The following is a 15,906-nucleotide window of genomic DNA, read 5'->3' on the forward strand; positions in this document are numbered from 1 at the left end:
TGCCTAGATTAGATTTGGACACTTGGAGATTTCAAACAGTAGCAATTAGGAGGTTCGAGGTTTGGGGATCTCAAATACGCGGAAGCAGAGAAGATTTAGCTCAGTAATCCAAGGATTAACGTTGACTGTGAGAAGATAGCTTAATCCCCGAGTAACGTGGTGTCCACGGGGAATTACGAGAAGATGAACCCATCACGTATTGCCGGTATATACACCCTAACCCTTCATTAAAAGGGCGTAGGATTCGCCGTCTTGAATTCCCTACACAAAGGGGTATTTACGATTCGATTACCGTACACTGGAACCCCTTTTCCTTTGTAAAACTATTTTCGAAACTTTAGTGAACGTAGGTGAAAACTTTTCAAATAATGTTATCCTAAAATTAGATATCAAAGCTTTTTAAAGAGTCCTGTTTTCAAATAATAACATAAGCGCCTATATTTTGTTAAATATTTCGCAGGTGTTTTTGTCGAAGGGTTGCAAATCACTTTTACTCGTTTTAAAAATTCCGAAATGTTTTCTACATTCTCGTCGAATAATGTTTCATTAAAAAGTATTATTTGTACAACTTGTATCTGTTAGTTAAACATCAATATTTACGAATTGATTTCTGCAGTATCTCACTGAAAAATTGATAGAACTATATCGTGTTCGATGCGAGTTCCATTAGCAAGGATGCATTTTTGAGCTCTATTGATTACACTCTTGGTACTCTGTGCAAGTGTTACGCTGGATACTAATGCACACGCTTTATTCGTCTCAGTTTGTAAGAGGTTTAAATCTTTTAAATGTAGTTTCAATTTGACAATACATATTTTATGTGAGAATAAATTATTCCAAGTTAATAATTTTTAAATTTATCATTTTTAATATTAAAATTTTTAAATTCGTTATTTGAAAGTTATAAGTATTCATTACCATTTAGAGATTCGGTATAAAAATAAGAATGTGTTAATAAGTTTGCAACATTTGTTCTCAGTTGTATGGATGTCTTAAATCCTAAATTGTGATACGTAGTTCCATCAGCTTTTATTGGCAATTGGCAACGTGCTAGTAAACTCGATTACAGAATGTTCGATCCATTTCTTTCTGTCTTAACATAACCTTGAAGATCCTAGTCATAACCTTGAAGATCCTGCATTTAAAAAGCTGAAGGTCGCATTGATTTCTCGTAAAATAATGCAAATACAAAAAGTGGACATTATAGCTAGTAAAATATGGTACACCTTTTCCTCTGTTATTACTATGAAATTCTTGTGTACATATGGCAAGTATACTATGTAGCATGCAAATACAACGCGAATCAACTACCAAATTTTTATTTTAATTTTACCTCATGAATTATAAAATACGCCAACTTTTATAAGTCAACATTGAAACGAAAAATAATTTTGGAAATTATAAGTGTTTACCAAGTACACATTTTATTTAATGATCTTCTGCAAGTGATAAAGAAAAAATATATACAATTTGTATACCCTATAGTATCGATAACAAATGGGTTAAATTGATCTGACATAAAACTTATAACATAGTAACTACATCCAGTGTTTCAATATTTTACAACCGCAAACACGCGATGAACAATATGCGACCAATACGCAAACATACGTATGTTTCGTGTGAAAGTGCTCCGCAGACAAAGCGTCATTGAAAAATATCAGATGCGAAAGTGTTAAACCGGCGAGACTGGATAAACAAAGTTGTCCGAGTTGGCGAGCAATTTTCAAGCATTTCATTTGCCGCCATCCCTGAGATTCCATCCCCCTTTAGCGCAATCCTTGCGATATCGAGCGCAACGCCGTAATCGTTTTGCGCAAGTGCGAAAAAGCTACGTCGAAGAGGATGTTGGTCTCGGTACCGGGTAGCGAAGCTCATTTCGAAGAGCGCCGGATACGTGGCGTTTCTGACAGTTTCACCGGCTTTGCCATTGAATTTCGCGTGTCACGTGCGTTCCGACGTCTGTTTCCCGCCAATGGAGCCGAGGTTCGACGATGTGCACCATAAACACACCACCAGAACACCGCATTGCGCAAACGACAGTGGGGATTGAATGAATTATTTAAATCTGTGCCGGGATTTGTATGTTCGTGATAAAAGACCATGTTTCGTGTTCGCCCGACAACCGATCCTTCGTGACACCGAACGTTCTTGATGGATCTATCTTTCACCCTTACATGTTGCCTGTCCACCCACAGACCTGTTTTCTTGATCTACGCTCGTTCTACATTCGCCGGTTTGATGGAACTTCCTTGGCGGGAGAATGGGAAATTAACTAACATGTGGACTATAGAGGACAAAGCAATTAGTGTATTCTGGATGCAATGTTAACTTTATGGATCGAAACAGACGGATGACGACTTCGCTACAGATGTAGCTGGGTGTAGAGCAAATATGTAAATTTGAAAATTTTCAAGACTGAATTTTTTAGGCTTAAATAAGCAAATGTGAAAATTTTCGAATTTAGAATCCTTGAATTTCTGATGATACCCTAATTTTTAAAGTTATGGATCCTGCAAATTTCCGAGTGTTCGAAGTCTTAAATCTCAAAAGCCTTGAATTTCCAAGTCTCCAATTTCCCAAACTTCCAAAACCCTAATCTCGAAATTTTCACGTCTCCAAGTTCACAAATACAATTTCCAAGTTTGAAAATACATCGTCTAAATATCATCTACTGGTCGTCTCACCCATTATTATTTCGTCCAAAAATTTTTTAACCATTGTACAATAAAAATGTCTTCATTATTTACATCACAAATTTAAGTTTTCTATCTTTACCTTCAATAAACCTTGTTAAACCATCTTGTATCGTGTTAAAAATTATTTTATTTTTACTATTAAATTAAAAGAAAAAACGATTATTTCATTCCTAATTAATTTTGCAAAGTCTAATGTCGAAGTTCCGTTATTCTCTCCACTTATTCGCGATATCAACAGGATGCCATTCATATAAACGAGACTACTAGAATTTAATTAAAGAACGCAGAAATTACGTTTCTTCATTTTAATCGCGTTAGACGTATGAAACTCTTTCGAACGATACTTTACTTTCCATTCATTGAAATCAGAAGAGTTTCAGGAGCTCTCGAAAGCAGCTCAACGAATAAACCGGCTATTTTTAATTATCAAAACTCAATTACCACGTCGCGACGTCTGAGTTTATTGCATGACGATTGAATTAGTCAAAGAATTTTGAAAGTGAAATTCACTTTTTATTTTCTGTTATGACATTTTTATTTTTATTTTTTATATTAAGACGCTATACAAAGTTAGGCATTAAAACAAAATAATTTGAGAACAGCAATTTTTTATATCTCTCAAATTATGTTCGATCACAAGTTTGCTACTCGTAAATAACTTTATCTCGCAACTTTTATGCGAACATTATTACATGAAATTGTTACTCGAACAAAATTGTATCTGTAAGAATAAAGTGTTTAGATTTGTAACCTTTGTAAGTGTAACACTGTTACGAACTACATTATAGATTTTCTTATCGTAATTATATTTCAACGGCTATAGATCGCTGCACCTGGAACACGTAGATGTATAACTCTTTAAAAATCAATGGCCTGTATAGCCGTGTACTCGTTTCTAGGAAAATAGATGCCTTTCCGTCTCGAGCAACAATTATTTAACGAATAAAAAGGTCACGTACAAATTTGATTTACTCGCTCTTCGTGAATAACAAGTATACCTAGTTTACTATGGCGGAAAATTAATTTAATAAATAGCTTTTTCGAAGGTGAACAGTGGAAATTTCAAGTACCTCATTATCCTAATGAAACGGTATAAAAATTATTAGTATGTTAACAGTCCATTAGAAATTTAAATAGCTGAAAAAAATATCGACCCACGATAAAAATAACAGATCATGTTATGTTATATGATCATGACAATATTATTCTCGTATTGGTAAAATATTATTTACATTTCTCTTAACATTATTATCAATATTGTTATTGTCATATGTGTCACAATTATGATAGTATTTTGACTGCCATTACGATTGAAAAATATTTAGGTAGCTTTAAATGAACGACCTTGTAACATCAAATTAAACCCATGGTACATAATAGTTAAATTTACAAAACCACCCTGTAACCCAGTTTATTAAAAACTTGTTCGAAACTCTCTGTTGCAAGAAACAATAAAATCGATGAGCATCAGCAATTTATAAAAGACCTTCGTAATTTTTGGACCAGTCTACACATATCTACATCAACCTGAAAATGTATCTCTTATGTTAAAAATCGACGAGGAATAATTAATGTTGACAAGTGACTCGATGTGGTTAATAAAGTGTAATGGCGTCGTCAATGCCCGAGGGGTCAAGGGGCGCGAAGAAAAGAACAATTTTAACCGGAAGATCTTCCGTGTCGAACGGAAACGGAAAACACGAGACGAGACATCGATCGAGTCAAAACAGTGAAGATGGTCTTGATTCTGGATTGTCTTCGGAAAGTTCGACACCGACGACTGGCTCGCCGGTGCCGCGACAGAAAAAAAGCGCCAGCAACCCCGTTAACATCAACCCCTCGAAATCAGGCATTGCGTCTCTTGTTCCGAGGTAGTTTCTCCTAACGATAATTCGTTTTAGAAGTTGTAACATGTTGTACCTTCGAATCTAATCGCGGTTTACAACCCTCGAGGTACGAAGTTGAAACTCTCCCTTGACGGTGATCTCATTGAAGGAAATATCGACTCGAGTTTGGTTTATTTTTCGCTCCTTTCTATAGTAATTTAAGTTTTATAGGAGTTTGTAAAGATTTACAATTTTCAAAGTGTATACTAATTTTCAGAATGCTGTATAAATAATTTTATTATGACAAACATTAAATATTTCTATTGTTTCTATAAATAATACTACTCTGTTGTTCCTATGAATAATACTCTATCATTCCTATAAATAATACTGCACTGTTATTCCTTGAATTGTAAATATAATCTCGTTGTTGTACTGTCATATTTACAATGCAATGTTTTTCGTTTCAGAAACGAATGTGATAAGACAACAAAGGTATGGCGAAACAGATCCGTAACTGATTCACCTCGTTCCGTAGACAGCTCGCGAAATCGTCAATTTTCCAGTCCTTTAAGAACATCGAGAAATGTAAGTGATTTTTTCAGTTTTCTGAATTTTTAATCAAAATTATCAACCACTAAAGTGAGTCGTGCGCGAATTTTGTTTCATGAACCGATTGTAATGCCCGTTACACCTACTACGGTATAAACTGATAAATAAATGGATTTCCACTCTCGTATTTCTCATACAAATTATCGGAGGAATTTCCAGTTCTGTTACTTCTTACAGAATTTCATTATCTCGTTTTTGTAATAATTCACTCGTTATCATTAATGTGGTTTCATTATTAAATTTGTTCTTTTTCGATGAACTCTGTAAATAACTGTGAAAAGATTTATTTGCTAACGGTTACCATCTTATATAGAACATAACTATAGCTGTTTTTATTAAGTAAAATATTACTTGAAATACACGATTAATATCGTTACACTTGTATATTTATTAATTTTCGCTAATACGTATTTAATATTCGTATGTGATTTCACATTTCTTTCAAAAAAGTTTCTCGGACTGTCTTTTACGATCTGAACAAGAATTATATCAATATCCATAAGATATTTACACAAGATATTATTTTGCAATGTGACTAAACAAAAGCTTTGAAACTTTCAGTATATATAATTATTTAGCAATTTTATATTATAAAAATCGTTCAAAACGTATCCGAATAGGAAAATGTCCTCAAAGTTTTAAATGCATACAAAATTGCTTTTTCGCGCTAGAGGGCTCTCCGCCTCTCTGAACGCCGTCGGCCACTTTTTGACAATTTTTATTTTTAGGGTTTCGACCCATTTTAAACGAGCTTCATTCTCCGACAAAATGTCGTATCTGTCATTTAGCCTATACATTCGTATACGTGAATGAGTGACTGGAACGGAGTTTTATTTTGATATCAGTCATTTTTAAAAATTAAAACATGCAGCGAAGTTGTGTGTATGTGTGCAGCTATATACACAGGGTAATAATATTCACAATTATTTAATCTTAGACGATAATTTAATTTCTAGGTCCAATCACCGAGTCTCGATTCTGGGGATGAAGGAAGTCTCCGTGTTGATCGTAACACGTATCAACACATGTTTCAAGACATTGTTTCCATCAAAACAATGCTTTTGAAACTGAAACGGGTACTTCAGGAGGTACTATAACATTTCTACACATATACATGCTTATGTAAATCAATGTTACAATTTGTTTGTAATTAAATTTATAATTTTATTTATAAAACACGCTCTTATAATTTATATTTGTACGCATACGTGCACATATCAGTGTGCTTTTTCATTAACACGCATTTCTTCTGTTTTGTTCTTTTCATTATTGTCATCCGCCATGATTTTATCTTCAAGTCAGAAGAGAACGGCTTGACGAGGGTACGTTGTATTATTTATGTTGTTTTATTGTATATATTATTTTTTGTCTCTTATATTATACACGTATAACAGTGCTGGAAATAATAATAATAACGCTTTATGATTTATGATGATTAATGTATTACGCGTTGTGTTCACAGACAGAAACTCTCAACCCATTCGATAATTCAATGAAGGTTGGTACTCCTTTTTAATTTAACTCTTTCCACTCGTAATTTGCCATAAATCACCTACTTTCGAGAAACTCTTTCGTTCGGTACTCGGTAATTTCCTGCTTTGTGGGCTTTAGAGGTGCATTTAATGAAAACTAAAATTATGATGCGTTAGTGACATGCTTCCCGTATTAATTTTTTAGTTTAAAAACTCGGAAATTACTAAATTTACTTGAGCCCCAAATTTTCTAAGTTATAAACTTATCTATGGTCAAACTTACAAGCTTCCAAATGATCAAATTTAGAAAATTAGAAATTTGAAAACTTTCAAAGCAAAAATTTAGAAATGTCGACACTTCTAATTTTGAAGTCTGGAAATCTTCACGTATGCTTACACAGCAGTAGATTTCAATTAATGAGAGTGATTGTGCAGGTCAAATTCGGTGCACATATCGCTAATTAATGTACATTAAATGCAGTAAACTGGTTGATTGTTGCACATAGCTTTATGCTATACGATTTTTAACAAGTCATGCTACTTTTAAATCGTGGTGCGTCCGCTTAAAAAACAAAATGCAGCGGATGTGTTTATATAAGGTGGCACTCTGTACAGGAATTTATGTGTCAGGGAATTACGGAGAAATCAATGTACAATGGATAGAACATTTCATGCTAGTTCGTTATAGTCTCATTTTCTCATGCATTATAAAAACGTTATTTATGTAACAAAAAGTAATGATTATAAATCTGTAAAATTTTAGAATGGTCTCTTCTATAACCTGAACGAAGGGAACACAGCCGATGTTAGTACATCTCCTGGAAGTGGAGGTAACAGTATCGCGGACGAATTGGCTGATTTACGTAGACAGGTTGTCTTTTTACAAGGCCAAGTGGAAGACAGGGATCGAACAATACAAGTATTACAGGTATAAAATTTACAAAAACTTTATGATACTCCATAACAAGTGTACAGAGAACAAAAATCGTTAAAATTATTACAAGATAATTGCTCCATGATGATATATTCAAGTTTTTATTAAAATTATTTTCACAGGCAGCTCATATAATTTTGTGTTCCACAGTTCCAAATATCGAAACTTCAAGGACCTAATGGCGTCGATGGCCAAACATGTGCTTTAGCAAGTAATCACAATAATGTTACCCCAGACACTTGCAACGCTGCTACACAAACAGAAAAGGTACATTTATAATCAACATCCTTGAAACGGAACTATAGATACTGCAGATATTCGTTATATTGCCGCATACAAGATAACAGAAGCAGAAAATTATCAATGTAGAAAGAACTGTTTTGACCAACTAATAGCTTTAACCTTCTGTCTTAAATTTCCTCAACTGTATAATACACACTGTTCGTGTAACAATATAACAATTATTATTTATGTATATGCAGTTTATAAATATTGATTCATTTATATTTACTTGAGTACAGCACTTTATTGTACAGTACGAAGTAAGTTATGTGTTAAAACGTTAGTAATCACATTTTAATATATCTTTTAATATTTTAATCATTTTTTTAATTTCGTTTTAAATATTACTGACGTAAATGTAACCAATGTAAATGTTACTGTAATATTCTGTTATAAATTTATTATTAATATTGATGTAAAAAACATGTTGACTGTATTGGTATATTTATATTGTGTATTTATTAGTGCTAATATGGTTTATTTATTGCATGTTTAATTGTGGATACAGGTACGTCCAGTGTCAGCAGGGCCTTCAATCATGCAGCAACCCTCACAGGATGATGTTGTGTGGCCTCTAATGAAGTGAGATATTTTTTCAATTTTTTTTACGTCTACAATCTATTTAAATCTAACTCTACGAAAATAGGAAAGTTCTCTGAACAATTTTCAAAAATATTACCAAAATATTTATTGTACAAAAAATAATTTCGAACTGCGAATTATGTTCTGAATCCTTCGTTACGCAACTATGAACTTAAATTACTTTTTTCAATGAAAATTCTTAAAAGATCTCGTAACCAATTTTCTCAACAAAATTTTATTACAGAAATAGTACTTTGTATATTTTACAAAAATACATACAAATAGGTAATTGGGCTAATTTATTTAAATTAATTAACTTCGAAATGTTTATCTACTATTTGAAACCTTAATATTCTAAAAGTTATCTAGAAACGTGTATCACTTATTTATTGCAACAATGACATAACTCAGAATTTACGGCTTTGGAGTCATTCATGCGGAAATAATGATCTCTGCACTTTTTACCGGTAGAAATCTGAAAGTGAGTTTTTAATAATGAGCACACGGAAGCAGTTGTGTACATATGTATAATTTTCTCCAAGTTATAGCGTATGTTATGAAACATTTCAAATCCTTTCTCGAAAATCGTGAAATGTTGTTGCAGCAAACAAGTGGTATTCGCAGTTCGATGAAATGAAATATATTAGCACGAAAAAAATCGGTTGAAACAGATTTGTATTGCTTACGAATATAAGAGATTTTTGAACGCGTATCATTATGAAATTTGTGATAAATAATCTGTTGTTCTTGCTGCTCTGGTCATTACCTTTCCCTGGTGATTCCATGTGAGACAGCTTCCGGTTCGGGAAGGTAGAATCGGTCAGTTTATGTGACTTAATTTTAGGATACTTACTTCTTTCTGCATTAAACGCTTTTATATTGATGCATCTTTTATACGCTAACATCACTTACTTGATCGTTCGATATTAACAATTGCTATTTCTTTTGCATGAGTCTTGCTTCTACTCTTCTGCTGATTTTTCCGAGTTTCAATACGTGTATAAAGTAACTGCAGGTGATATGGAAAACGTGTTTTTGAAATAAATGATTTTTCTTCGAAGTATCAATACGTGCCACAATTTATGAATATTCATATGATCGCTTTGAAATTATTACGAGAAGTTAAAATATAGATCTAAATCAATAATGAAAACTAAATGGAACATCTAAGTAATTTCTGTCTCAGAAATTTTGAAAATTACTTCAACAGTTTTTCAATTTATTTTAGAAGTTTGTAGTATTTTCTTCAAACAGTAATTGTGATGTTAAGAATATTATTCTTATATTACAATTAAAATTACTTAAAATAATTTTGTAAGAATGGAAACGAAATAAATATATTTCCTTTCCAAACAATTTTTTTAACTGACTTAAATTTTAATTAAGAGTGTTCCTCTTTCCATTGTGGATCTTGAAACTTTGACAAAGATCTGAACGTAAACAGAACTTTGTTCTGTTTACAAGAAAATAACTGAGGTGGTTACTAATTCACTTGCCGAGATCTTACGATGTTCAGTATTACATATGCTGTTCCCATATTAAATGCATTTACCCTATACGTGTAATTATCTTAAATCAAATTGTGTGTCATTATCCAGAATTACGGTTTGCGATCGAATCGCGTGGTATTAGATAATAAGTTTAAAATCACGATTTAAAAAATTATTGCGCTAATTGCTTTATAGCCTAAACGTTTTATAGATACATGGATGCAACTATAAATTATTTATTTTTATATTAGCGTTAATCGTTTAAAATTTAGTAATTTATATGTTTATAAAGCGTTTAACGTTATATCTCTTTTACAGGTACTGTAAATAAATTTACATAATAAATGCATTATATATAATTAATGATAAATATAACATTTGAAATACATTTAATATTGTAAAAATATGTATCATTAATTTTTTAGATTGACTGTATACATTTTTTATAAAAAGATGTATATAGAAAAAATGTATTATACTGTGCATTTCAGGCAAACTTTCTTTTATGTTTACATTTAAATAATTATAGATTGATATAATATTTATTGATAAAGTTACTGATATTCGCATAATTTTGATTCGATTGCAAACCCTAGCTAATTTAAATGTATCTAAACTGTATTAATTAAAGTGTAATGTTTTAACAATTCTAAACGCAACATTAATAGTATAAAATGTTTAATTTGTTGACAGAGTATCTTAACTCTTCTATCATGGCATGTAATGTAAATATACGAATATACAATCAGTTGAAAAGTATAATTAAATAGTTTCTTTTTCCTTAAAATATAGTTTTAAGATTATAATAGATTTACAATTAATAATGTTTCATGCTGCCTTTGATAGATACATGGGGTGAGTTTACTATTTGTACGTAGATTCCTTGTAAGAAACCAGATCAGCATCGGTGTTATTAGAACAAAATCACTGTATTGGAGTTTGAGAATTTAGGATATCAGAAATTTAAAAATCTGTAAACTTTTATGCAAAGTTCAAATCTAGTTTTGTGAATTAGATTTGTCATAAAACTTACAAAAGTACAAATCAAAAATATATTAACATCAAATTTTAGAATAATGCGATACAAACTAATTAATAGTACTATGAACAGTTTACAAAATCTGTTAAATAAAGTTACAGGTATTTAATAATGCAACCTGTTTGTTTTATGTAAAGATGGAGTGATTCCTGGGATCAACGCCGTCCTACATTACTTGGAGAACAGCTTACCAGTAACAGAAGCCCTCGTAAGTCGACCGATCGTATACCACGTACAATAAAATCTCGTCAAGAAGAAACCTCGCATCGTCAGAACGGGCATATTGATAAGTTGCCGACAGATAGTTCTTCTAACGGAAAACTTCTGAAGTTAAAGGAGTCAAAATCTGTTGAATCGAACAGTACGGAACAGCACGAGATAAAAACAGAGGGAAGTCCTACAAAATCATGTATTCCGACAACTAGAAAGCTTGCAACACCAGTTCTCATAACACGATCATCGAGGGCCGTAACTTCAACAGGCCGATCGCACAAAACGTAATCATCTTGCGTACCTAAGTTCAATTTTTTTTTAATTCGACTGTAGATCGTTTTTTCGATGAAAAGTATGCACAGGTAATTCGTTTCATATGCTGCAATTAAGCTATGAAATGCCATTCTAACCTATTCGAATAATTATAAATTTTGTAGAAATTTTTTTGCAAACATTTTAATTGGTAACACATATTAAAAACATTTGGTAGACGTAAATTGAGAAAACAATGTACAAATCATGTGTTAAGTGTTAAGGGCAATTTATAAGTTCCTATTTTTTAAGATTTATATTTCATTTGATTTTCGCATTTCATCTATAAATGAAATCATCATTTCGAATCATCATTATGAATTTACATTATCATGTATGAAATGACATCATTTTGTCATGCTCAAATTGGGTCACTGAGATTTTTTGTGTAATAGACTGGAAGAGTTGTATAAATTCATTTGCAGTTGTAAAGTATTCATTAAGTTCTTGTAACTGATCATATTTCAATTTGTATATTCGTTATGAATGCATTGGGAATACATTGAATAATGTTTGTGATATTGTAAAGAATATCCTCTTATCTTGTTTTCTATAAACTTTATCACTTTCTTTTTTATATCATCAATTATATACATTTGTCACGAATTGATAAAATAATTACATTTTATGTATTCATTGTTTATAGAAGTTCAATTTTTTTTATTTGGAAAGTTATCTAAGTTTAAAATCTTCTTTGCTATTCCATTTGGTTCTTTGTCATATGAATTTAAAACTAAAGTATATTCAAATATATCAAGTACATAAATACCATACTCTATAATCTATCATATATGCTATGCTTGCAATTATACACTATGTGTACATTGTATATAGTGCACAATGCAGTATAATACACTTTATTACATGTATTTTACATAGTGTATATTATGCTATTACAATATATATAATTATGTTGGAAATAATGGCTAAATGAACACTTAGTAGCATGAATAAAGGTATACTTCATTTACTACATGTGTTACAATAGGCAAATGCATTACCAAAAATTCGCGAATTGCTGATCTGAATCATCCATTGCCTCAAATATTTGTAATTAGATATAGCTCAAGTTCTTCACTATCTTCAACAAATTACATGATAGTGTAACATTTGTAGCGTAAAATTTTTAAACTGTACATTATATTCTTTTACAATTGTACTTACTGTAGAGATGCAAGATAGAGGAATAATTAATGCAAAAAACTATGCTATTAAGTATCACAAACATTAATCTTTATTCCAAAATTCTTAATAATACTTTCACTGTATTATTTATTTAATTAACAATGTACAAATTCTCAATGATAAATAATACTTTTTATTTGGCCCTGATTTCAACAATAAAAATGTAATTGTTAAAATCGGCAAGTTTTTGTAATTTTTTTTACAATGTATGTTGTAATTTATTTCATGGCTATTTTATAAGGTTATATTTGGTGCTATTAAATTGTCGCAGTCTATGCTAATGCTTTATTTAGAATCTCCTGAATCATTGAACACAAGGAATAATTATAAAATTACGTTTCAATCGATTATTTTTTTACTATAATTTGTAAAATTATTATGTATCTATTTGCAAAAAAAAAAATACGACAATAAAGATGATATACGCTGATTGGTAGAAGTAATATTTTTATTTTGCCGCATTACGAATGAATTAATATTATTAAACATTTATAAAAAGATAAAAAGAGTTACTGCATAATTGTTTAATTGATATCAGGAGATACTAAGTATATCATATATATGTTGTACATTCTATTCATCATATTTTAATTTGTAAAATGATACAATAATAAAAGCAAATTAAGAATATAAAATAATTTTGTGTATTGCAAAATTTAATAATGGTGAATTTAATAGGTGTCACTTTCATAATAAAACAGGCTGATACATGTAACCAAATAAATTTTTTAATAACAGACTGCTATTTTAGAAAATTTTAGAATACTTTTTAATGACAGAATGCTAATTCAGATATATTTGTTATAATTTAACACTGCATTATAACATTGCTGGAAATATAAAGTAAATGATACACAAAATATGAAGTATACTATAATAAAATCGTACTTAAAAATTGTTTCTCAAAGTTAAAATAGGAAGCAATAGTTTTCCAGTAACAAAGATTATTTTAAGATGATTCAGTATCTACCTCATCATCTCCATATTACCATAATATAATCGAAAAATGAAATATTTCTATAACCAGTATTTCTCAGACAGTTACAGTTTTTTTTTATTTTCATAATCTGTACAATTTGTACTTTTTTGCTACAAAAGTGCAATAAATCTAGGTAAAATATTACAAACTTGTACTTACAGATTCCTACGCAGTTTCGTTAAAATATTCTATGCTATTTAAATTCTGTGCAATATTGTTCTGTAATTTAATATATAACAAAACAAAAGCAAGTAAAATTAATCTTGTAAACTGATGACATCCTTGCAGTAAGGATAGAAATATTTGAGATCATTCTATTTTATATTTCATTACATTCCATAAAATGTTTTTACTTGTATTCAGCTGTATAAAAAATAGTAATAAATCCCTAATAAGACATTACTTTTTAGTATGCACATTTAAATGTATGTATTAATTTATAATACAAGATTTGTTGTAGTGTTGTTTGATGTTTATGAAACTGATCAGTTAATGATATAAAAAGGCTCTAAATAACTGTAAATTTTATTTTACTACAATTAACTTGCAAAGTCAAATTAATTAAAATTTCTTCGAAATTTAACATGTCTTGCTGTTATCCTTCAAAATACAAAGTCATTGTACTCGTAGTTGTTATAAAAATTAATAACTAAAATTGGTAAAAGAACTTTGTTATACACGTGAAGTCTTTTGTATTCAATAAACTAATCATAATTAGACTTTTAATAAAGTACCAAACATAAATCTTTTGTTATAAATAAAATTCTGCTGTTCTGTGGAAGTAGCTGTACTATATTCTTTTATAACAGTATATTAAGCATCTTAAAGTAATACTGTTAAAATCATAAGATATCTGTCTTATTTAAAATTTACAAAATAATTGTATAAATAAAAGCTTTCTCTTGTAATTAAATAGAAGCATCGATAAGTTGTAACCTGTAATAAGTCTTATTTTAATTTGTAAATTATATGTATAAATATGTTCTTTTTGTGCTCTTAAATATAGTAGAATGATTACTAAAATTGCTCAGTACATTATTTTTACCTGACTTTAAAAATTTATTGTACTGATAATGCTCTTAAATATATATTTTTAAGCTCTTTCTTGAAGTATAATGAATAATTTTATTTAAAAATTATCATTATGTTAATAACTAACATATACGTTAATTTATTAGCATTTAGTAAACCCTTGTTTAAACACATGCCACTTGAACACAGGAACTTGAATTTGTAAAATAGTTATAAGAAATAATAATACAATGAAAGTGAATCGTTATTTCAGAGGTAAACAAAAAGCGCTGAGTGTTAAAAATTTATTTTTCTTGTATATATTTTCCAATTTTTATATCATCATTTGCCAAGGAAGTAATTTTACAATTATCATAAACCTATACCATTTACACACTGTTAATCATTTCATATTAATTAATATGACTTTAACGTATTAATGACATGGATGCAATTTTATAGTAGTAAACTACAAAAGGTTTTCTATGATAGAATATGTACAAAATAATGTCCTTGGCATTATACGCTGTTTAATCATGGAATACATAAAACAATTAATATTTGAAAAACACGCTTTATTCTTTATTTTTTAAATTTCTTTTTTTTTAACTATTCAGATTGTATTCATGTCATGAGTAATATGTTCAAAAAATGAGGGACATCATAAGCACTCATCTTTCTACCATGTTCGAGGTCATTACTAACATGTGAATCTTTGTAAAATTTATGTTGAGATAAGTAGTATCAACAGAAATGATAGATTTATGTATATAAAAGAGTTGATATATATATAATACTATTTTTACAACTGTTTAATAAATTATTGTTTCTTATGTATATTGATACATTTATGTGATACTAAATTGTCTACAAATACTTTGGTGTTCAAATTACTCTTAGGTACCGTTCTTGTAAAAGTATTTACAGCAGTTACATAAAACATAGAACAAATAAAATTTTCTTCTTCATCTTTTAAGTAGCTTAAGAAAAACAATGCTAACGATATCCCATTAATTACTACCGTACATCTTACAACCGTTGTTGTGTATATTGTGTGAAAGTTTTATTTTGCCATACGGTCTTCTGTGTACAAAGTAATAAATACATTGATAACATAATAGAAATACACTGCCACTATCAAATATGGTAATCAATTGTTGCTTTCAAGAAAAGAGTACCTATGATAAATTAAATTTATCTAAGGCCACTTAAGAATTATAAGTGTAATGGTGTAATCTATACATAAAAACAACAAGATTAATGTTGCAAT

The 15,906-nt window shown here is 29.9% G+C and overlaps 1 protein-coding gene across 8 annotated transcripts in view; it reads left to right on the plus strand.

Annotated features, from left to right (window-relative positions):
* Positions 1–12,839, plus strand: part of LOC100878688 (uncharacterized) — a 63,709-nt gene extending 50,870 nt beyond the window's left edge. For 4 of the 8 annotated variants that reach the window (XM_012294086.2, XM_012294085.2, XM_076538716.1 and 1 more), the window contains 8 exons: positions 4,996–5,113; positions 6,094–6,225; positions 6,436–6,459; positions 6,600–6,635; positions 7,373–7,537; positions 7,694–7,810; positions 8,334–8,407; positions 11,074–12,839. In XM_012294086.2, the coding sequence (XP_012149476.2) occupies positions 4,996–5,113; positions 6,094–6,225; positions 6,436–6,459; positions 6,600–6,635; positions 7,373–7,537; positions 7,694–7,810; positions 8,334–8,407; positions 11,074–11,437 (1,030 nt within the window). In that variant the 3' untranslated portion in view covers positions 11,438–12,839. Of the gene's footprint in view, positions 1–4,995; positions 5,114–6,093; positions 6,226–6,435; positions 6,460–6,599; positions 6,636–7,372; positions 7,538–7,693; positions 7,811–8,333; positions 8,408–9,165; positions 9,227–11,073 lie in introns of those variants that run through there. The other 4 variants (XM_076538748.1, XM_076538788.1, XM_012294091.2 and 1 more) reach the window with 4 other exon arrangements.
* The last annotated feature ends 3,067 nt before the right edge of the window (positions 12,840–15,906 follow it).

This window comes from Megachile rotundata, chromosome 1 (genome assembly GCF_050947335.1).
Source record: "Megachile rotundata isolate GNS110a chromosome 1, iyMegRotu1, whole genome shotgun sequence".
Classification (NCBI taxonomy): Eukaryota; Metazoa; Arthropoda; class Insecta; order Hymenoptera; family Megachilidae; genus Megachile; species Megachile rotundata.